Consider the following 25,046-nt stretch of genomic DNA (forward strand, 5'->3'; position numbering starts at 1 on the left):
TTTCGAGGGCGGACGTAATTTATTATGAATAACGTACCAAGAGATTGGTATTCGTGGTGATTACATTCCCGCAGTTGTCCACAAACGGCAAGGTTAAACTAAATACCCATAAACTGCAAACGGCTTATGGATATTTAGTTTCCTGGTACAAACGATTTTTTGCATAACATATTTTAGTATTAATGTATTTTATACATGTTGATTCTGCCAAATTTGGAAAAGCAAATTTGCTTTTCCAAATTTGAGAAAAAAAAAATTGTCTTTTCATCGTGTACGGGATTCCTATGGTTCCATGTATCAATATCATACTTTTTTCAGCTCTGAATTCATATTTTGTGTTGGCGGGAATGGTGCGTGGTCGTCTTCATATTTTGTTTTTAGGGCGAAACGAAAAAGATCTCCAATAGCAGATGACATTTAAGTTCGATTTGGTCATTCATAAGAGTACCACCGGTGATTTTTGAATAGAATCTTTTCAGACCACCAGCGTCAAATCAGAATTCAGATATAGCAACAACAAATAAGATCCGTTCGCTAAACTGATTGATTGATTGGTGCTCTGAAGCCGATGAACGCATTGCTACAGTAAAGATTTCCCGACACGTAACCGATGATTGCCAAGCAAGTTTAAAATCGATTATTGATCAAATACTTGACCTGTGATGGGGGTGAAATGTGCGAACTTGGAGTAGTCAAAGCAACTTCCTCAATCCGGAAAAAACAGGCGCAATATAGCCAAAGTTGCTTTTGCGCCAAAAAAACCCAACAACAACCAACCAACCGGAAAAAACACTCAATACTCAACTATGAATAAGCAAATAGTGAACATAAAGGGCGAAAGCCTTACGATCTCTCCATATACTGTGTATAAACGACCTACGCTCATACTGTTTAGTCCATCTCAGGCGAGAGTAGCATGACTTTTTCTCCCGGAAACTCGGGTGTTTCGTCCAGCAAACAGAGAATCGACCACAGAACAATTTACAGGCAGTATACATGGAGAAATATGGCCTTAGTCGCTGATTCTCCTAAAACCCTACTACTACAACAACCTCCAAATGTTACAGTTTCGTGTGGACACTTATTTAGTCTACGTAACCATGAATGGAAAACCAGCTCAATGTTTGAATATATTTTATTCGTTGGTGAAACAGGTTATTGTATTTTATTTTTATTTTTATCTCGTCTTTTTTTTTCTGCTTGAATCTGTTCAAATAACGGTTCTTGTCAGTTTTAGCTTAGGTAACGAAGAGGTTACTTATACATAAGGGGTTCCTTAGGGAAAGTTAGCATGCGTTGAAATAAAGGAGGGGTTACATTCCAATGGATTTGGAAAACACCGAAACGTAAATTTTAGATATAGAAATATGTGTTAAACTTTAGCGGCAATCCAAAAATTACCATGTACGAGGCTGACACCCTGAGAAGCGACGGGGGTTGATGGAAGAGCTAGATATTGGAGGAGGTGAACACACAGCAGCGGAGTAATCGGCTTAGAGAATTGTACAGTTGATATTTACTTGTCTTTCTTTTTAATTTATTTATAGAATTCTCTATTAGGTAATATAGCAGCTTCGGGTTTTTAAGTTCTCCAAACGTGCAAATCGTTTTGCGAACACACACTTTGGTAGATTTTTAAAACCGTGAAAATGCATGCAAAACAACATATGACCAATACATCGAATGTATCAACCCCCCCATATATTAAAGAAAAAAACAAAAATTTCTATTATCTTTCACTAGCATTTTTCCCATAAATTTAAGATTAACGTAGAATAAAGTTTAAAATTTTGTGCGAGTATATATTCAATAGGGCTTGGGGCTCACGGGCAAGGCGCAAAACCAAGAAATTTTTCGGTATCCTGGTGGCCCAATCTCTGCCCCTGTTTCTGTAACCAAATTTATAATAAATTGCGCATTTTGGAATTAATCGCTTTGTGTTCCAACAGGTTCATAGCTACCATTGTGGGGGCGCAAACAAATTAGCCAAAGTCGTAATGACGACAACCAAAACAGGTTTACTAGTGTACAATACGCTGAATGTGTTAAATGTAGGCGTTTTGAACTGTTGGTATTTTGAAAGTCGGCCTTTTGACCTATTCATAAATTTTAACTAAGCCCACCATTGTATGAGTAATCCATTAAATGCGAATATCAGGTTATATATAACTTGACAGCACGTCGAAGGCCTCTTAGCTAAAGGGTTTTCCGATATCTACTCATTGACCAAAGTAAGGATTTTTCCCCTACGGATCTGGAGAATAATTAATGTTGGTGTCCCATTATAAAGTGTAACAATTTACTTTACTTTTTGTTTTTTTCTGTTCCTATCTCTATATGTGTAAGCTGTTGTTTTTTGTTTGTTTTTTTTTTGAGCCTTCAACTGCCGCAAAGTCTTGACTACCACATGATACCTAGCTCTAGACAGACTACGACTAGTGTTACGTATGGCAGCTTTTGTTTTTTCCCACTTGAGGATCAGAGATATATGATCTGTGTAAGTGGCTTACATAATATCTCTGATCTAGAACTAAATTATTCTATGAAATTTTAGTCCAGACAGAATTTCGGCTTGTGATAAATTAAAGTTTGTGTCCATTTCAACACATGGTCCTTGAAGATGTCACAGACATTCTCTCAGAGAGGCCAGACAAACTGTACTGACTACCTGGGAGTCTCAAACGCTGATGGAATGATATTCGGGTGACATTTAACTCAAGTAGACCCAATTTCAGTGAAGTCCGGACGGTCTCTGACAGCCAAATCCTGTTTGCACCTTCACGATGGTGGGACTGTTAGTAATCCTGGGTATAACCTCCATGCACAAGCACACTGTGGGTGACCACCCAGGTATGAATCAACGTAAGCAGGGGTCAAGGTGTGGCACCCACACCACATGGAGGAATACCGCCCCTCTGTGTTACCAGGCAATACTAGGTGGTAGTGACTCATCAACCGGTGCAATACCACCACTTTGCTTATTGGAGGCTTAAAGTGGTGGAACCCATGTTTAGTCTCCAGAGCTACGTTCCGGTCAACTCTTCCATCATGCAGTATAATTGATAACTTTTGAGGTTATGATGAACATCATGGCTAGATCCAATCTTTCTTACATTTCGAGGGTACAGCTCTAAAACGGTGTTCGCAGGTCGACCACTAGTTAGTACACCGGACCGAACCTATTGGTAACTCTTTCGGAGGCTTCCGGATCAGCTAGTGATAAATCTTGCTACCTCTACTCTGCCACATAGTGATCGGACTCCCTCCAGTGTGATCACACTGGAGGGAGTCCGAGTAGTGTGTATACGGGAGGCATTGTCGAGGCCACGTTATGTCAAGTGTCTGGGAATATTCTTACCATGTGTACGCCATATCCAAAAATTTCATTACTTCATACAGCATGTCCACCCCCCACTTTTCCTCACTATTGAATACACCATGAATTGTCAAACTAATAGAGTAAGCTTATCTGCGAAAATATCTAAACCTCCCAAACACTTCCTACTTCATTTCACAAATATACGTGGTCTCAATTCTAATCTCAACGATGTCCATTTCCACTTGCAGTCTGCCAAACCCCATGTACTTTTTCTGACAGAATCTCAGTTATCAGTTGATTCAACTACTACTCATCTCAGTTGCCCAAATTATTAGCTGTATGATTTCTTTCGCCTCAAAGCTGGTACTTGTTCATATGTCTGTTCCGATATTCCCTGTCACAGACTTGGTAAGTTGGAATCTCCTCTTTTCGATCTTCTCTGGCTTAAAATCTCTCTACCTCATTGTGACAAATTCATCTGTTGTCTCTACCGTGCTCCCAACTCCACTAATCACTTGGAGCTCTTTGACTCCCTCTTTGCAACTTGACTTTCTCCAGTCCAACTTTCCTAACAGTGAGGTAATTTTCCTTGGTGATTTTAATGTTCACAACTCCAGTTGGCTTCCGTTTTCAAGTCATACCCAGCTGGTCGAGATGCTGAGGCTTTTGCAATTACTAGTGACCTTGCATATATTGTTCGTTTACCTACAAGAATACCGGATAACCCTAACCATACAGCTAACACGCTTGATCTTTTTCCAACAAACATCCCTTCTAAGTTCACAGTCAAAGTGAGTGGTCCTTTAGGCACCTCAGATCAATTGGTAATTCTCTTCTCCAACAGAGCCTTTATCTCATAGCTATTCCCAACCTCGTATTGTTTGGCATTACAAGAATGGAAAATAGGATGACCTGCGAGATTTATTTTCTTCTTTTCCTTGGTCGGATTACTGTTTCAAACCTTCTGATGTCAACTTTTGCTCAGATCGTGTCAGTGAAATTATTCTTGCAGGAATGAAATCCTTTATCCCACACTCCACTTTAAAATCTCGTCCTTTATCTAAACCTTAGCCTGTTCAAAATCTAGTTCAAACTAGATTTTGAACAGGCTAAGAGTAGAAAACTTGCTTCTTGCCTTTGGTCTCTTGCCAAAGCTATTGGCCGCAACTTTTTCCCATCTCTGCTCCCACTTGTGTCAAAACCAGATGGTTCTGTTTTCACTTCAGCCAAGGATAAAGCTGACCTGCTTGCATCCCATTTTTCTTCCAAACCATTAGTGATCTTGGTAAAACACCTACCACCATTCCCAAAACGCCCCATTTAATGCCTCCTGTGGTCTTCGTGAAAAGATGTCAGAAGGATTTTGACGAATCTTGATGCTAAGAAAGCTCCAGGTCCTGATGGTATTTCTCCACTTGTTCTGAAATTCTGTGCTCCTGAAATTACTCCTCTTCTTTGCCACCTCTTTTCACTTTCTTATTCCAAAGGTGTTTTTCTTTCAGCTTGGAAATTTGCTCATATCCAGCCAGTTCCTAAAGTGGGTGACAAATCCCTCCCTTCCAATTATCGTCCCATTTCAATTACTTCTACCCTTTCTAAAGTAATGGAGAAATCAATTAACCGCTAACTCTTAAACTACGTAGAAACCTTCCGTCTGATCAACCATCGCCAGTATGGATTCCGTCAGTGTCGATCCACTTGTGATGTTCTGGCTTATGTTACTCATTTATGGACTAATTCAATGGAAAAAAATTCGGTGAAACACAAGTAGTTGCTCTTGACATCTCAAAGGCTTTCAATCGTGTTTGGCATAAAGGTCTTCTAAACAAGCTTCCATCTTATGGTTTGCCAACTGTTTTTAGTAATTGGTTATCCAGTTTTCTCTCTGATCGCTCACTGAGGGTGATGGTAGATGGCTCTCTGTCTTCTAACTTCTCCACTAATGCCGGTGTCCCCCAAGGTTCAGTTCTTTCCCCCACTCTTTTCCTCTCGTATATTAATGACCTTCTTCCATTGACTGGAAATCCTATCCATAGTTTTACCTATGATAGCACATTGCATTCCACTTTCCATTTTGTAAAACCTTGCCTTGCTCAATCAGCCTCAACTTCTCGAATATCCGCTACCAATTCCTTAAATGCCGATCTCCAGGTAATTCTCTAGTGGGACAAAGACGACTTGGTTATTTTCAATCCTTCTAAAACTCAGTCCTGTCGCAAAAAGGATTCTTCTGCTCCTATGCTTATGTTTGGTGACACTCCGATTTCTAGGCAAGAATGATATATCTCTTTTAGGGATTACCCTGACTTCTAATCTCTCTTGGCACAAGCACATTACAAATATTGCTTCCTCTGCATCTAAAAAACTTGGTTTTCTCTTTCGCTCTCGGCGTTAATTTTCTTTCAAACAGCTGCTCACTCTATACAAACCGCAAATGGCCCTACCATGGAATATTGTTCCCACATCTGGGGTGGTGCCCCCAAAACCCCTCTCAGGCTTCTAGATTCCATTCAGAAGAGGGCAGTTAGGTTAATTTATGACTCCTCTCTAACAGAGTCTCTCCACTCTGTCTCATAGACGTACTGTTTTCTGCTGCATGCCAGCCAACATCAATTTACTGTTCAAACTCACAGAACTAACTTTTCATCTTCCTCGTTTATTCATTCAATTGCCGTTTTCTGGAACAGCCTTCCTTCATGTTTTTTCTGAAAATTACAGTCTGCAGAAGTTCAAGTCTAATGTCAACAAATATCTTCTATCGTCTTCTCAATCTCCAACCCAAGCACGGTACTAATAAGTACTATAGGTTTTGATACCTCTCGTGCTTGTGGTTTTCATTAAAAAAAAAAAAAAAAAAAACCGACCCGTCCGCCTGTAATTATTCTATTGCCAATGTTTTTCATGAAATTTTATATTTATCTCATTTTTGAAGATTTCGGCCCATTATAAGTTTAATTAAAACCAAACAAATAGTAATCGGACACTTTTTGTTGTCATACGTGTAACGAATCATTAAATTTTATAACGCATCTATTTAGAATATAAGAAAAAATCGAACTCGTCTGAAATGTTAGCACATGCGTACATTATCCAACTTATTTAATTTTTTCTCTAAGTTAGTGTTTAGAGGCCCTTCATAATTTCATGGCTGAGAAATTTTCGAACGAGTCTACTTTTTTTCTTTATTTTTCTTTCGGAATATTTTCATGCTAATAATAATTAATAGGACAAAAACGAAAGTTGTTTGGCTCACGAAAAGCGGATGAAAACAGCGGCTTTCATACGCTTTTAATGAACAAAAAAGTTCAAAGAACGAGTGCATTTTAATCTTCATAAAAATATGTCAGAATAAATTTATTTTTATTAATTATTTAAAGCCTTAAAATGAACTTACCTTACGGAGAGAGAATGATAGGAAACGACATTTTACTTGTACTTTCGTACTATGGATATTGATTTTTAACTAAACTAATTAATGTTCATCCGCTTTAAATGTTGGCAGTTATTTAGTTTTTCTACTGTTTGCTATCTCTTTTATTTTTACCACATTGGGAAGCGCTGTCTTTCTTGATTAATTATGATTTTGTCAGAGGGATGACTCTCGTTTACAGGGTCATCCCTGTAAACGAGACATCGTCTTACTTGGGGTACTTAACAACTTGTTATATTTTTTCGCGAACGAATACTTCGTAATGCAAATACATGTTGCGTAGCTTTTTAATTCTTACAGCATAAAACGAATTTAACCGAAAATTTACCCTGTTCGAACTCTCAACTTTGACAAAGAAAGAGTAAATATTGTCGGCTGTGCTGTGTCTTTCCTTTGAATATATTTCAGCCTTAAAAATTTGGTTACAAGAATTATAAAACGCATTCAATATAATCAAAACATCCCAATTTGTTCATTTTGCACACTATGAACGGGTAGTCAGTAGCTTTCGTCAGTTGACCAGCTTATTGCAGCCCGATACTGTGTCATTAAAGATTGTTTGGGATGAGAACCTGTTTTTGTGACGAAATCTCTGTGAAAGAATTATCTGATGACGTGAGAAATGAGCTAAGCTCGTAATAAAGTTCTAATTTCCGCTCCGAAAACTCGAGCTTATTTAATCATACAACAAAATTTTGTCTATATGGTGTGCCATATATCACAAATAGTGCATTTTTAATATTAATAAAAGCCACAAACATTACTAAGGCATTCTTCCTAATTTTTTTTAAAATTAAAATTAAAGCTTAAAAAGTTTCAAAATTAGGTTAGATTGTTGCAGAAAAAATTTATACATTTTCAGTACTTTCTTATCTGAACTTTATACGTGTGTTTGTTTCTGTCTTAGACCAGAATATTTTAGACTAATTTGTTTACTGAGTAATGTTGATAATTTTAGAAATATCAAATTGTTATTTTTAGGCTGTCAGAGTTTGTCGCTGATATCAGCATCGTGTATTTGTAGAAGTGTGTGTTCAGTGCCGATTTTCATGTTAGCAGGTTGAAAATTCCAGAAAACCCATGGGTAAACTACCTGAGATCGACTAATTGCAGCTTTGGCTTAAAGCGAACGTTAGAAATTTTTCCAACTATCGTCGGAATCGAACCTACATCTGTCCAAATGGATGACAGAGGGCAATGTTCGTGCAAACTTATCTTCTACGGAGGATTGATAACCTTAGAGTAAGGGCCGGAACTTTCCCCACCATATGAGCTAATTTAAAATCAACTCGAGATCGACCTATCATTTTTTTTTTTCAAGCTTATTGCTATTTTAAATAACATACGTGGTTTCCAGAATAAAAATTATTCTGGAAAACCTAAAAACTGAATCATCAAGCAATTAGATTCCTGGCATTGGTTTTCCAGAAAATTATTATTTTTATTTCTTTGCTTTGATGACAGAAACATGCTTTGTGATCCACCAGTCGATCACATATTTCGACTCCTGCCTTAGTTTAGATAATATAGCTGTAAAAAAAAGATAACGGCAGTATAAAACAATACATTTCTAAAAATCCGTTTATAGAAAATGAAAATCTTTGTTATTTCTAAAAATCCATCCATATAAACTAAGTCCCACTGTATTTTTTACAGGCATTTAACTGATTCTTTCGGTTAAATATGTAAATACTTATTTTAATTAAGAAATTTAATGAAAATTGTTAATTGCATATTAGAAAGTGCTCAACTATCTAATAAGTGCAAAAAAGCGAGTCGAGTTAGGTATTCATATTAAAAATCAGCAAAGTTTCAGTACGCCCACACAAATTCTTAAAGAAAGTTAAAAGGAAAATAATTTCATATTACTTACAGACTGAAGAACTCCTTCTGCCAAATTTTTTAATAGCACACTCTTTGCCTTAAGCTCAGTTAAAACACGGTTACTTAGTTCTCCTTCCGGATTCTGAATGACAGCCTGATGAGGATTAAGGAACGCACAGGGATTCTGCAGACCCTCTGAAAACGGTTGATCTAAAACCCGTACATTCGCACTGATATTTTGATTTTCATTTTCTGTGGGGTTCATTGTAGTCGGCATTGATATGACTTCTTTGAGCGCAATCACAGACAGTAGGAAACCTTTGAGAAAACAATAGGATATGTTATTAATCATTATGGGCATCGTAAAGGTATGTCTTTAATATATAACAGATAAATATATAAAAATATTTGGAATTACCTGTTGTAAACCTTTAGAAAATTCTAATATCTCTTTGAAATACCGGAATGTTCTTGAATACTAAGAGATATCTGTATTGGATCATTCCACGAAAGGTGCGTGACAATATATATAAAAATTTCAGTGATTTCACCTTTTCAATTGAATTTGACACACATTAAGCACAGAATTATTATTATTATTATCATCAGTTTATTTCTCTTAGGAGAACACCCGGTTACAGCCACAGGCTAGAGGGTGAACATACATATACAACTATGTTACAAAACATACAAATATGTTACAGTTATAAAATACATGAAATACATAATATCTGATTTATAATTATCTGGAATATATAATAATTGAGTTATTGATTACTCGCAAAGGCTTTTACTACCGTAAACTGGTAAGAACATAATATCATGAAAATTGAAGCATACCTTCTGCTTAAACACACACACAAATGGGAGTTTCACCATATTTACATAAACACAAATATTTACAGCCAGACAACGTACAGCAATTGAAACAACAGGAATGACAGCGATACAGCAAAATAAAAAATTTGAAAGTTCAATTTTCCCGCAGTCGTCTTCTTCTGTGGGGATTAGAGTTGTGTAGGTAGGGCAATCCTGACATCTATTTCCTGATGAGGTCGGGTTTCCTAAAGCCTACTACTGAGAATATATTTCTCAGTAGTGGGTTTCTGATTTGCTGCTAAGAAGGCTACCCAACCGTCATGGTACAGGTTTCATATCTTGCCGACAGGTTGCAGGTTACCGTTGCAAACCATAGAAATGGTTTTTGCAACGGTAACCTGCAACCTGTCGGCAAGAGATTGTCCTAATAATGAAACCTAATTGAGTAGATTCAAAACATTTAAAGTTTCCATGAGCCATTATAAAAATATTATAATATTTGCGTGTTTCTCTTAAATGAAGAAAAATATGTCAATGTATAGTTTATAAATGTACAAATACATTACAATATATTAAATATAAATTAAATATATGTTAAATATGTGTTTGAATCTCGTACAAAGTAACGTTTTGCTATGGTAGATGCAAACGATATATTGTACGCTTTGAGGCAATGATGGATCTTGAGAAAAAAAGTATGCTGAATGCGTCCATTAAGAAGTCCATAGACTGGCTGCAGTATGGCATTGGTATTCCAATTATGGACGAGTTTCAAGAAAGCAATAACAGAAAAGTCTAATGAAAATTTAAAATTTCAAGGCTGCTACTTGATAATACCCTATTTTACATTTTTTCCCCTCCTTTTTGCGTTTTTGTCGTTCTTTAGAACAATGCGCGAAAGTACTGTTATAACAGAATTCTATATTTAGTATCCTCTAATGTTGATTGGCTAAATTTGTGGACGTATACATAATGCAGAACTCGAATAATAATTAATAGCCAAATTTTGGACTGGGCAGTATTACACGTAGTGACTAAAACAGGCCGAATTACATTTTCCGTTGCAGGAAAAACCACGGAGGAGGTACCGTTATCTCATCCTAAGACCAGCTAACAACCACCAAGTAAAAAAGGCATTTAAGAAATGCTTCCATTGTAGTAATGGGATTATGTTTATGACAATTTTTAGTATTTCCTTAAAGGTAAACTGCAGCTATTATCAATCCATTTGCAGGATGGAAGACTCCTCAACGATTCATGTTGAGGGAAATGGACCATAAATCCGCCACGCTGGTCCAGTGCGGGTTGGCAGATCGACCGTATTTAGCAGTCAGAGGCTTGAACCCCGGTCTACTCAAAGAGCGCGTGCTACTAAAAAAAAAATAAATTTTCTGTTTATACTCTGGGACGACCAAACAGTCAGAGGAGTTCACAAGATAGGTAGAATACAAGAAACAGCACCGTATTCAGTAGTCACGGGCTTGAACCCCGGTCACTCAAGGCACGTGTACTTATGCACCCGCGCGCCTGACCACTAGGCTCCGGCGGCCTCCCGCTCCTGACCACTCGGCTACGGAGGTCGCTTAAGACATTGCGATCGTGTTGAATTTGAAGTAAATCATATATGGTTGTTCAAAAGTAAGGAAACATGTTTGACTGCAAATAAGAACTATTTTAAATATATGCACTGTCGTGTCAAAGAATTATGATCCTCCTCCTCCTCCTGGGTTTTAGCAATCGGCCTTCCTCCCCGCGTAGTGGCACACATCTCGCGGTGAGAACCGAGAACATGAGAAAAGGATGTGATCTAACGGACTTCGAAAAAGGAAATTATTGTCCGGTACCGATTGAAGGGTGGCAGTATTACGGAAACTGCGAACCTTGTGGGAGATTCCAGGAGTGATGCAGTTGGTGTTCCAAGAGTGCCCGGTTAGTGGACAGAGCAGAGCAGCAGTAGCCGGTCCAGTGACGGGCGCCACGGCTTATCGATGCTCGTGGTGAACGTAATCAAGCCGAAGATAGAAAACGGTGGGACGGATGACCATGCACGTTAATCAGGATACGATGGTATTTTCGAGACCACGATTCAACACACCATACTTCGAATAGATCTCAGGAGTAGCCACCCGCCCCGGTACCCATGTTTACGAACGCCCATTGCAAACGACGCCTAAAGTTTGCGCTATCGGACCATTGACATCTTATTATTATTATTTATTTATTTATTAACACACAACTGTATATACATTCTCAAGTTATCTTAATCAATTTACATACAATATTAATCAATTTATATACAATATTTATATACAGATTTATATACATGCTCTTATATATACTGTAGTCTTTCTGTACATTGATTGTGTGTGTCCTGATATGAAGGGTGGCTCCTAGACACAAGCCCATCTCCACCTTTTACTCCTGAGAAAGCTCAGAACGTCTGCAAAACAGGCCTGAAAAAAAGAGCATTATGTCAGGCCATTTCGCCACCAGGGATTAACTAACACCTGGATCCACCATTCTCTGTGTGTGCTGTAATGCACAAATCCTGCACCTACCGGAAGTAGTGCTATACTGGTAGGTGCCAGCAATCCCGCCCCCAAGGCTGCCCAAACTTGGAGGCCAGCGAAAAAAAAAAAAAAAAAAAAAAAAAAATTAATAAATAAAAATAAAAATAAAATACAAAATAAAAATAAAATAAAAAATAAGAATAAAAATTTTCCAACTAAGAACAATGTACACTTGTTGAAAAAAAAAAAAAAAAGCAACATTATACGATTATTTACATGCAAATAGCAAATACATACACTTACATTAACTTAACACTTAGAAACATTAACATTATCTCCATTTTAGAGTCCATCCACAAATGCAAGCCTGAATTGGGTGTCCAGGAGCAGAAGATCATCTCGCTGTAGACAAGAAACATCCTATAAAGATGACATTACACGAAGTGTTCTGTCGTCAAATGTGCAGCACTTCCCTTAATTGGTATCCTGCAATAGATTTCTTAGCTCCTGTCTTCTTTTAAAAACTTTGGCCGAGAATTCCTGAAGCAAAGCAAAGATGTCCCACCTCTGAACCAAGAGAGGTAAATTATTCTCCGTGAGGTTTGGCAACCTATTTAGTAATTCCTGCCTGTCTGAAGTATACAGTCCGCATTCAAGGATGACATGTCTCCAAGATTCCACCTCACCGCACGAACAGTAGGGGTCAGGTTCTAATCCTCTTTCAAATAGTTTGGCCCTTAAGCCATGTCCAGTGATTAAGTAACTCGTTGTCATGGTGGGAGCAAACCAAGACGACACCCTCCTGTCCATTGCAAAGCTTACGGCTGGAATGAAGCCTCTTGTAATGGTTCCATACTCACTCAAATCCCAACGTTGCTGCCAGCAATTCACAAGCTCGCCCCAAATTCTACGTTTTTCCTCCTTTATGTTGTTATTTGGATTAGAGGTGATATTCAATATTTGTAACGCCCTTCCCTTCTTTAAGTTATATACAATACCTCGGAAAATAATGTGTAAATCCAAGGGGATGGTACCTGCAATAACCTGTAAGGCATTTGTCGACACTGTCCTTGGAGCGCGTATAACTGTAAGCAACATTGTACGTTGCAGGGACAGAAGCTTGGCTTTAGTTGTAACCTTGGTAGCAGCCGCAAACCAAATACCAGCACCATAATCTACAATGGGAAGAAATATCGTCTTGTAGTACAATACCAGAGTTTTTTTGGATAAACCCCATTCCTTGCGGGAAATTCTAACAACTGCAGCTACGAACTTTTTGATTTTTTCATTGATTTTAGTGACATGTACATGAAACCTGAGACGATCATCTAAAGTTAAACCCAGATATTTGGTGTTCTGTACATATGGAATTTGAGTACCATATAGGGTTACCTTTGGCGGCCTTCCATAATCGAAGTGGTGTTTAAACACCATGAAATTGGTCTTGGTGACAGAAATCTTTAGTTTATTCAAACCCGCCCATGCCACTAAATTATTCAAAACTGACTGAATTTTTTGTTCGAGAATTTGTCTTGATCCTCCCTGCACCGCCACCACCAAGTCATCTGCATATGCAACTTTGATGAACTCATCGCTATCCTTCGTGAGCCACTGGTCTCGCACTGCATTCCAAAAGAGAGGTCCCAAGACTGAACCTTGAGGGCATCCTCTTGAAACGGTAGTCGTGTATGATAAATGCTTTGCACATACTCTAATTTGTCGATCCTTAAAGTAAGATCTGAGGACTCTGAACAGGTAGTCATCACACTTTGCCAGTTGCAGTGACCTGAGAGCACTCTCCCACCAAATTGACATCTGAAAAAAGTTGCCTTTTCCGATGAATCACGTTTCCTACTCACTGTTCGACAGATCTAGAGTTTGGATCCTCCTCCACGAACTGTCGCAGATCTACTGAACGCAGTCCTGGCGACATGAACAACGTACCTACTATGACGTTCAGAGGCCTTATGGAGTCCATGGCTCATCGTGTTACGACGGGGTCCACATACCTAAGAGTGAATATTCCACTCTTAGGTATGTGGTCATAATGTTTTGACTGGACAGTGTATTTTAATTAATGCTAGCACAACAGAAAGGGTATACATAAACTTAACAAAAATCCATTGAATGGAACCTGGTTGTCCAATCCATTGACCTTGGGAACTTTTCGTCTATGAATATTCGCGGATAATGTTTGCATAGTGAGCTGCTGCTCTATCCTGAATAAAAAAGCAATTGTAAAAATTGATTTTTGACTGCATTAATGGAATGATTTTTGTCTTTTACCGGTCTCAGATATCTTTTTTCTGTCATGGTTCCCTCAAAGAAAGAAGATCTGAGAACACCAGTACAAATTCCAGCCCAGACTATCAAGTCAGGACGTTGAAATCTTTGTTAACGATTAAATGAGGTTACTAAGAAATAATGAATACAGTTATAGCGATTAACAGTTCCATTTAGTTAAAATGTGGTTCCATCAGTTCACAAAACACTGTCCATGATATCTGGGTTTGCAATACTCACAATCAGAAACCGTTCGGCAAATTCCAGACTTCCGTCTGAGTGGTACTCATTCAAACTTTGTAGCAACACGGGATAATAAAACTTGTATTCAAGTCTTGATTCTATTTAAGCTTGCTTTAGGTATTTTAAGTTCCAAACTTCGCTTTATTTGAGACTTCTTTTGATATATTTTCTCTTAAGTTCCAAATTGGTAGATGTCTTTGAGATACAAGGTCTGTCAGGTTTTGGTAGGTTGTGCACTGTTTCTACTTCAAACTTTTTCAAAGTTTATGGTCTTTATTGCGGGTGGTTTTTATCTGACAGACTTCTTGTATTATATTGCAACTTCTGTAACATTTTAATATTTTTCATGCCACTTTACAAATTCAATCCTCCTTCATTGTGAGGCTCATGCTACTTTTTCTATCTTCAAATTATTCTCAAACAATAAAAAAAGATTAAACTATTTTTCAAATAACTAATACATATTTACATCAGCATTTATTCAAAATAGTTTCCTTACTTATTGGCCACCATGTATTTCCCATCCAGAAACAGCTGCCTGACTTTTGAGAAGCGAATACACCGCAACGAAATAGTCAAACGGTAGCGCAATACAACCAACTCATTAAAAAATCCATTGTATAAGCAGTTCAAAGCACAACATTGCTCACACCTCTACCAGCAGTGCGTTGTTTGAATCTGCTCTGTGGTAAGCAGGGGGTTCCTTCCTGTTAAGCGAGACCTGCGCGTGTTAGTATGCAATAATTTAACAACCACGGTCAGTATAACAATCGAGGAAGTGCCCGCAAACTTGTAGTTGTAGATTTGCTGATGGTTGCGCAAGTAACCTAATGAGTACGGAAATTCCAGCACTTGCGTGGACGGTCACATGACGTCGCGCTGGAATGAGTAGGAGTAGCACGGTTTTCTTTGGACAAACGGTATTGCTAAGGGTTAGGTAACTGGAACAAATTATGTAATTGGAACGTATATACAAACACTCACACCTTATCACATAAAGAAATAGTCAAACGGTACGCATACCTGTTTTTCATAATGATCGTGAACCAAAGTTGAATTACAGCCAGATTAAGCACACCTAATTACGAATACGTCAATGTATGCCCCGAATATACCAAGTCTTTTAAAGTAGGTCACTTACATCAATGTCTTTTAAATTTCAACTGGTATTGAAAGATATAACTTTATCGGATAATCTCGCCATGCATTTAATATTAGCGTAAGACACTTAGTAATGAAAGAATTTAAATTCTGACATCTGTCCTTTCATTTGTTGCGGATTAACACTAATTGCAAAAATACGGATTTGTATTGAATGTTGCTGTTGTTGTTAGGAATCCTTATTTTTTATTATCCGAAACCAGTATTCAGATGATCGCTAGTTCCAGTCACAGTACAAAATGTGTAGTAGACTGGTGAGCGCATTATAGGGGCTGCTCAACCATGAACTTGTGGTTGGTGTTGCCTACCTCAATGGCACTTGTCTAGTCTACTCTCGAATTAAAGTTACACTAAGTTTTGTAGATTTCACGATACAATTTAGGAAAACAATTTCTTAGTTTAAAAAGTGAATCAACTTTAGTTACAGTTAAACATACACTGGCAGCAAATTGAACAACGAGTTATAAAATTAGTGTTTAATCTACAGAATTTAAATGTCCAAAACTTTGTAAAGACTAAGTGCCTAAATGCAAGGTAAGTTATGATATGCCAGTTAAAGTCGAAGAAGACTACTGTATATAGGAGTAGGGATAAGCAAAACTGCTGTCAATAGAAAGCTCCAGAACCTCTTCACAGTATCTTTTTGTAAGGTAGGCGGCCTCTGACAAAATTTGTTACTTATTACCCATTTAGCAAGATTAAAGACAATATTAGACTTGCGTCCATGAATTGCTAATATAAATGCCTCATGACCTGATTTTTCTTGGCATTAAACCAAACTTCATGGGAGTGTGAAATAGGCTTTCTTGATTATAGCGACAATGAGAACATTGTGTTGGATCATGGTAACATAAGTACGAAATTCCGTGGGTATAGTATAATCGAATTCACGAGAGGAATATAGTTAACTTAGGTTCAGGGCAAAAGATAAGTTAATTTGGCTTCTGCCTTGAACTTAATTATGTTAACTTAGGATTTTAATGATTCTGGACGATGCCTAGCATCATGTATGATAATTAGCCATCTATCGCGGTCCAAACAAACACATTTTTTCCCCTCCATGAAACTATTTTCCATCCTGAAAACCAGCTAAACTGACCGTAGAACACCCGCAATTTGCAGACAAGTTGTCCTGACGTCTCATGACCTTAGTTATCTCCGCGCGTATTCTAAACAAAACAAAAAAGTAGTTAATATTTGCCCTGATTTTTTTAAAAAATATATTTATTTCAGCAATACGTGCTTTATCACACTACTGTTTAATTCTTTAGATTTATGATGGCACTTATTTAGTGAATTATGTATTAAAAACAACTAATTATTTATTGATCTCAATGTTGTTGTTCAGACGTTGAAATTCCTCTTCATAAATAAACTAAAAGATTTTGTTTTTACGTGTTTTAAATATTAAGCATTTAAATAAAATTTTTTAATGAAAATATTAACTCTGCATACATTTCTGTTACTGTTGGAATCACCTTTGTAGTGATCTACCTTACGAAAAATGCGGTGTCACCGGATTTTTCATAAGGTGATAGATCTCATGGGTGTTTGGCCAGTGTGCTTCAAGGAATTACCTGGGCTCCACAAAGGTAACTTGGTGCAGTTCTGAAAGAAAGTGCTTTTCAGGAGGGAGGGAAGGATGCTTGAAACAAGTGTGTCTGGATATGACGTTCATTCGAAATTCATGAGAAGCATTTTAATCCTCCCAAATTTAAAAGAATCCTCCCAATTAACAGGAAAGCGCCATATACGTGGCATTCACTTCTTGGGATGGATTTCGTTTCAGTGAACGGTGTTGCTTTCTATGGATGGACATTTTAATTCATCCAATTTTATTGCCACCCCAAAATTATCTCTAAACCTGTGTTCCTTTCTATTGTTGCCCTGCACTGAATCCAAGACAGCAAAAATCACAGCGAACAGAAAAGAAAAACTTGTCCCGTAAATTGAAAAAAATATCTGCTAGGAATTTAAAAATGAATAAAATACAAACAGAGATTAATAAAAGGAAGGTAAATTGCTGTTAATACAACTTGCAGAAATTTACTTCCATTGTGATAAGTCTGTAAGCTGCAGTATTTTAATCTATTAGCAGCCAACGGATAAAAATCCAGGTTCAATTACCGACTGCTTTTGAGTTCTCCATGTTAAATTACTGCCTGGGGTTTTAATTCATTTTATGCGAATTGTGCCTATGACTGTACATTTGATTGTCTTTTTGTAAACATAAAATATTTGACTCTCAATACCATTTAGACTTAAATAGTCTGTTTTTCTTTAACTAATTCAAGACTATCACATTCTATCTTAGGGGGTAAAAACCCATTCTGCTCCCATCTTAGCCTATCCATAAGAATTCTTTCTAAATTTTAGAATGTGTCGTACATAAAATTCATCTAATATTTTCATTGACTGATTGTAACAACATATGTGCGATCGAAATCATAAATTAAAATTTTAAGCAGAAATCTAAGTTCTTTTTGGCGATGATGGTTCAATTAAAACATTGATTAAATTAAAAGAACCAGCCAAATTACTAAATCATAATGCCTCCAAGGACATTCAGTAAGGTGGTTCGTGGAATATACAGATGATACGTGCGAGTTAATACTACTTTAAACAACATTGTCTCCAATATTAATTTCATTACCTGATAATGTGATGAATAAATAGATTTTCTGCTTATACATCAGGATGACTACATAAGGTGACAGGAACTCACACAAGATAGAGAGAACACAAGAATATTACTACATTTAGTAGTCGCACGAGTTTTAACCACGCAGAACACATACTTTTGTACCATCGCACTTGAGCACTCAGCTACAGCAGCACAAAGCAATTAAAATCCTTTGGTACTGTTACAAGATTGTCATGGTTAAAGTTATTCAGGCCAATCGACCACAGAATGACATGCAATTTATAGATACCATATATAAACTTAGTTGTTTTGGCGCAAAATTAATTAATAATAACAGTGACTTATTCCAAATATAAGAATCCAGATCACTAGGAACCACTAGAATGGCCGCTGTAGCTGAATGGTCAAATGCGAGAGTACAGTAGTACACGCTGTTCGAGTTGAATAACGTTCTTATATCCTTCTATCTTGTGAACTCTTATGTGGTTACGGAGTATATATTCAATATCAAATATTATTGCACTCCTGCAACGTTAATTGAAGTATTGTTAACTAAAATACTCATCAGATGTCCAGGAAATTTTTTAATAATGAAATTTATGGGAGATGAGATGGCCGAATTAAAATCAAAGCTCGAGATGCATGAAGTAACTGTTAATATGAATTACTTTGTGAATTGCCAGTTTTTTTAAAATGTTTCCTACATGACTGCGATCGATGCTTACGCTTATCATAAAGCTGAATGAACATTTACTAAATCCAAACTTCTAAGAAATTTCCATGATAGTAAAAAATTGCAAGATAACATGAAAGAAGTGCGTCAGATTATTACCTCGAATTCGAAGCACTATAATAAGCGGAAATATTCCCTGAAACACGCAGAGTAGAGTAACTAACAGTGTCACGAACAGAAAGAATTAGCGTTTAATCACGAATTTCTGTGTTCAGAATTTCATTAGGTCTGAAATTCTTCGAATTTAAACTAGAGAAACTCAGAATGCGGTTCTTCATGCTTAAAAGTTTAGGCTAGGATAAAGTTTAAGTTAAAGGACTCTTTAGTTTAGCGTACTGAAAAAATGTTGGCCACTTCTATCCAACAAGACAGTCGATGAGAGAAATGACAAGTTTCAGTTTCTTTAACTTCCGGTGTTAATACCTTTCCATCTTGGTCCCATCTTAGCTTATCTGTATGAATTCTTATAGATAAGCTAAGATGGGAGCAGAATTTTTTTTTTTCCCCTAAGATTCCAAATAGTTTATTTATTGTGTTCACGAGAATTGAAGTGGGCCAATTAAAATTAGTTTCATTTAAGCAAGGAAGAAGGAAGTTTTAATTACTAGATATTTTATCTCTTTGTGTCTGAAATCACCATCTCCGAGCTTTGGACAGATGATTTTGGACCCCACTTAAGGTTGAGGGGCAATATATTTGGATTCATCTTATTAGACTTATACAATTCCAGTATGAAGAACAGAGCACGTTATTTGCATCCTGATTTGGCATTCCAGTTCAATTCAGAGGTGCTCCATTGGATTGATGACTGGGCTTTTGGCCAGTCGGATGAGTTGGAGTTCTCTTTGCTTAAACGTTTTACATTACTCGCTGTATGGGATGGAACACAGAGGGTCCATTTCCATCAAACTTGCTAGAATGTGGGCATTATAAAACTGTCCAACGGTCTGGATCCGAACCATGGGAAGCAGTCTCACACCATGATTCCTCTCCCCTTATCTAAAATTGACTGTACGTACAATACACTGTGGTAGATATCATTCACCAGGCATTTTCCACACTCACACCTGATCTGGTCTAAAGATTAATCTTCGTCGCTCTGTAGGATCTGGTTCCATGGTCCAACAACGATGGGTCAAACAGTACTGAAAATGAGTTTGTTGGAGTGAGCTTGTGGGCAGTAGCACTTCAATGAAAAGCAAAACTCTCTACCAATAGACGCACTTGAGGACACAATTAAGAATATCTGTGTCTCCAACGTAACATTTCTCAAGAACGTTAGTTAGTTTGCCACTTTCTTCAGGGATCGCCGATTCCTATTAATCAGTATTTTTGGCTTAACTCACCATCTGCGCACAATCACATCACCTTCGTTCTTCCATCGGCTGCATTTGACCTGGGGAGATTGAAACGTGTAGTTGTTGCACGCACTCACAAATTTATGATATGACATCTGACAGTTAATCCTCTTTGAAAGTCTTCAAGCATATTTTCCCGACTTATTCGCATCATTTGCCATACCCTAATGGATGTCCAAAATGGAATTACAAAGCAGTTAATGATAAAAATATTTAAATAACAATATCGTTGAAAGAATGTTGCAGTGAGGACCAGATGTAACTTAGATATTTGAAACACAGACTATGGGACTTTATATAGTTTTTCTGTAAACAGCGAACCAAATAAAGGTCCCATTCACAAATATGCAGTGATTTCCATTAGAGGTTGGCAATCTGAATTGAATGAACCTCCAACAAACCACCTATTAACTTTCACTTGTTTTCCGAACTAAACTTCAAAAAATAAATAAAATCAAAGAAATAAAATAATAACATATAACCCTCAATTCCTCTTCCTGATAACACCTCCTGTTCATGTCACACCACTCTTGGCTGTCGTTCCATCAGTGTTGAGGTTGGATTGAACATGTGCCCTGTTGACCTCTGATCACCAGGATTGGGTGCAGCCTTTCCTTATCGTGGCACGGCCCCAATGGTATAGATGAGCTTGACCTGACAATATGAAGTAGTATTATATTGCTTATATCTGCATAACAGTAACTGTTAAACAAGCCGCGTGACGCTGTCAAGCAGCACAAGAGCGAGGTATCCATTCGGACGCGTACCATACAGTACACAAACCAACATAACATACATGACTTGGCTTTCAGGGAGACTCAACACAGAGGCACGAAGCCGGTTTGAGGGGATCTTTAGGAACTCCTGTAACAAAGCTAAGTATCCGTACATAGATACATGTTCCTCAAACTAGTCCTCCTTGGCAGCTTAGGCGGCAAATTCATCGCCGCGATATAACCCTATAGAAGAGGAAAATGGCGAATCCAGTTATCATCGTAAGGGAGGGGGTACGGCGACTAGGTTTTTGAGTTTTTTTTATTAGAACGCCTCCTGCGTTCTTTAATTTCAAATTTTTGGTTGGGGGAATATTTCCTCTCTGCCCACGAATACGCCCCTAGAAGAGGAGGCCCTGTAAGTGACCCTGAGCTGCCTCCTACTTTTTCGCTCTTGTAGATAATTTTGGCGGAGGGAGTAAGGTTTCCCCGTACGTTCTTTCGTGTATTTTAGCCCACGCAACAAGCAAATCAGCTCGTGGATACACACTTTTACAGACAAATATGCACGGCGCGGATACGAGAGACAAGCTTCAGTGCAGTTAAAATAATGAATTTGAATTGTTTTCTCCCAAAACAGGAAACACCTTTGGGGGAGGGATCGGTTTTGGTACGAAGAAAAGGATGTTTTCATGGAATCCAAGTTTTGGAGAACAGACAATGGACACAATAATCCAGAGTTTCAAGTAATAATTTAATAATTACTTAACAGATTCCAAATAGTTTATTTATTGTGTTCACGAGAATTGAAGTGGGCCAAGAGAAGTTCAATTATCGGCAATTATGCTGATAAAAATTGGATGCTATGATTGGTACTCAAGATGAATCCCTTGAATTAACGTCTAATATGACGAAAAAGACTTAAAATCACTGAAATTAACCTGTGGATAATAGCTTAAAATCATGGTTAAAAACGATCCGATTGACTGTAAACTGAAAGGACAGAATTCATGGGACACCTGGTTCCTGGGCAACGCGAGGCTGTCACCCGTCTCGCTAATGGACGAACCTGCCGCTTGGAAAGTATATAGGTATGCTGCATTACTGCATTCACGTAGACGGTAATTCGATGTCAGTATGGATAAACGTCGTGAGTTAACCGAATTTGAAAGCGGGATGCTAATGGATGCTTGACGCATGGGTCACTCTATCGCAGAGGTCGTACATATATTGCACTATCCCGTTCGACAGCATCAAGAGTGTATTGGGAATACGGCATTTCCGGAATAACATCTCATCGTGGACAGCGCTGTGGGCGGAGAAATGTGGTGGATGAACGTGGCCGTCAACATCAATCTCGCATTGATTCAGCCAACCGGAGAGCGACAGTATCACAAATTACCGCCGACTTCAACGAGGGAGGTGCCAGAAACGATCTCCACCAAGACCACCAGGTGATCATTAGCCGCAGTAGGTTATTGGAGCCACCGACCCGACAAAGCCCCATTGCTAACACCACATCACAGGACTCTAGTCCTCAACTGGACGAAAGACCATCGGCACTGGACCTTGGATGATTGGAGACGGGTATCCTGGTCCGATGAGTCCCATTTTCGTTTATTTCGATCGGACGGGAGGGTGCGTATCTGGCGGAAACCTCACGAAGCTATGCACCCGTCATGTCAACAAGGTACTGTTCAAACAGGTGGACGGTCGGTAATGGTCTGAGGCGTGTTGAACTGGCACACGTGGGATCTCTGGTACGTCTAGCATCTCTGAACGGTCCAGGTTACGTGTCCATCCTTGCAGACCATCTGTATCCTTTCATGGCCATCGTGCACAAGTCAATGGACTCTTCCAGCAGGACAGTGTGCCTCCCCACAGAGCCTTGGTGACTAGAACAATGTTCGAAGGGCATTCCGCAGATTTACCACCATGGAATGGCCTCCACGTTGACCGGATATGAACCCTGTGGAGCATCTTTAGGATACTCTGGAGAGGTCCGTTCGAGCTTTGGATCTTCCACCCAGGAATGCGACGGAATTATGGAGAGCGGGGCAGCAAGCATGGATGGAAATACCGGTGGAACGCTTTCGTGAACTAGTGGACTCAATGCCTCACCGTGCGACTGCCCTTATCCGGGCGAAAGGTGGGCCTACCCGTTAGGAGGTAGGTATCCCATGATTTCTGTCCACTCAGTGTATAATTATGGCACATAAAAATGAAGCAATTGACCATTTAGTTTTGATTTCTGTGCTTGGATATAGATGAATTTTTTTTTTACGAATAGGGAATGAAAGTGCGGGGATAACTGTAATAAAATAATATTTTATTTTAATTTAATTCAAAGATGTATTTAATAAAAAATAAACTATCACAAATATTATAAATTTGTAAATTCATTCATGATGTGCATTATAAATTCTACGATTTGCTTTACGAGCCCATTTTCATTTTTCTTATAAATTGAGCATCTCGTGTGCTTTCCGTGACCTCTTGCTGCTGGTTCTTTTCATGTTTGTTTGTTCTTTTAGAGAGGTTCAGTAAAAAGAATTTTTCACTTAGCAACAAATCAACAAATCAATTTATGTTACCTCGTTAAAGGGTGATGGTTAAAGGGATCGCAATTCTTATTTCGCGAAACAGTTAAACCAGCTTTAGAACACACTGACGACTCAAGGTCTGAGTTGCCGATTTCTAATTTAAAATAAACTCTTTATGAACGTCAATAAAGCACGTGTTTGCCAAGTAACACACCGTTTTATATTTTAAGTCGATATATATTTTTTATTTTTAGAATTCTCCTTGACAACTAAGTATTCGTGTATAAATTAAATGTGATCCTTTGCTGGATGAAAACCAATGCTTCCTGGAGGGGAAAAATATACAGTTTCTCATCTGATACCGACTAACTCAATCACGATGTGGAAAACGTCTATGAAAGGTTTTTTTCTCATTCCTGGCTGGAGGAAAACTGAACGCAAATCTTTTTCACATGATGAAAATCTACTACGCTACCTGCTCTAGCGGGTGCGTAGTAGAATTATTCTATGTAGAGAATAATGAACTTGAAGAGATATATGAAGAGAAAAATAAATAGTTCTGCATATGTCAACCATCAGTTATGCGTACAAAAGTCTGCTGGTGTTACTGGTAGTGAGAATGATACAGGCACCTACTGGTGAATCTACTATATTATACACCGATGAGAACCTGCGGATGCTAGTACGTTGTTGATTTTGTAATTGTCCACATGTTGTGATGGCTAAAGACAAGCTCTCTAGTACAGGTATTTAAAACCTTCTTACTCTTAAGGATATGTATGTTTGCATTTCAGGAGAAGATGGAGTTGGTTTTTCATTTCGTGAATATGGAGTTGGTTCTCTTTCGTCTTCAGAAGTAGATAAAATTGGTTCTCTTTGGTGAAAGCCCCCCCCACCAAGATCAAGTCTCATGAGCAAATAGCAACGTGGCATGCAGTTTGAATATTTGTGGTTTAATACAATTTCTCTGTGAGTAAGGGTTATCGAAACAACCTGGACAAATTATATCACATTATTCGAGAAAATTATAATGTTTAAAATTTTTAAATCGCATTTGAAGATGTAACAGAAACTCCTTGACAGTGAGGAGGCGTTAAACTAAGGAAGTGACTGTACCGTACCGTACCGTACCGTACCGTAAGAAGCAAAACAATCACAGAAAATGTTTCATCTAAAAAGCAAAAATAGAAACACTTTTAATCCAGAAAAGAGCAATAATGAGTAATACCCTATACAATCTTTGATCATTTGATTTCGTTTTCTTAGTGGGCCTGTATTGCAAAGATCCAGTTCTCGGACTTGATAAAAGTAAAATGTGACGAAATCAAAAAGGATCTTTAGTCTGACTATGAAATGAAGACTTATTTGAATAAGGAGGAGGGCGAGGGGGTGGAAAAAACATAAATCAAATGCACCGGTGAATTACGCTGCTTTTAAACATTTGAGATACGCATTGACCTTTCATT

General features: G+C 38.0%; 1 protein-coding gene across 1 annotated transcript in view; it reads right to left on the reverse strand.

Annotated features, from left to right (window-relative positions):
- LOC150089651 (uncharacterized) overlaps positions 1–25,046 on the reverse strand; it is a 68,623-nt gene that overhangs the window by 35,024 nt on the left and 8,553 nt on the right. The window contains exon 2 of the mRNA XM_090390064.1: positions 8,623–8,891. Within this exon, the coding sequence (XP_090246190.1) occupies positions 8,623–8,891 (269 nt within the window). The remainder of the gene's footprint in view (positions 1–8,622; positions 8,892–25,046) is intronic.

This window comes from Mastigoproctus giganteus, chromosome 2, assembly GCF_048544385.1.
Source record: "Mastigoproctus giganteus isolate SK-2022 chromosome 2, ASM4854438v1, whole genome shotgun sequence".
Lineage (NCBI taxonomy): Eukaryota > Metazoa > Arthropoda > Arachnida > Uropygi > Thelyphonidae > Mastigoproctus > Mastigoproctus giganteus.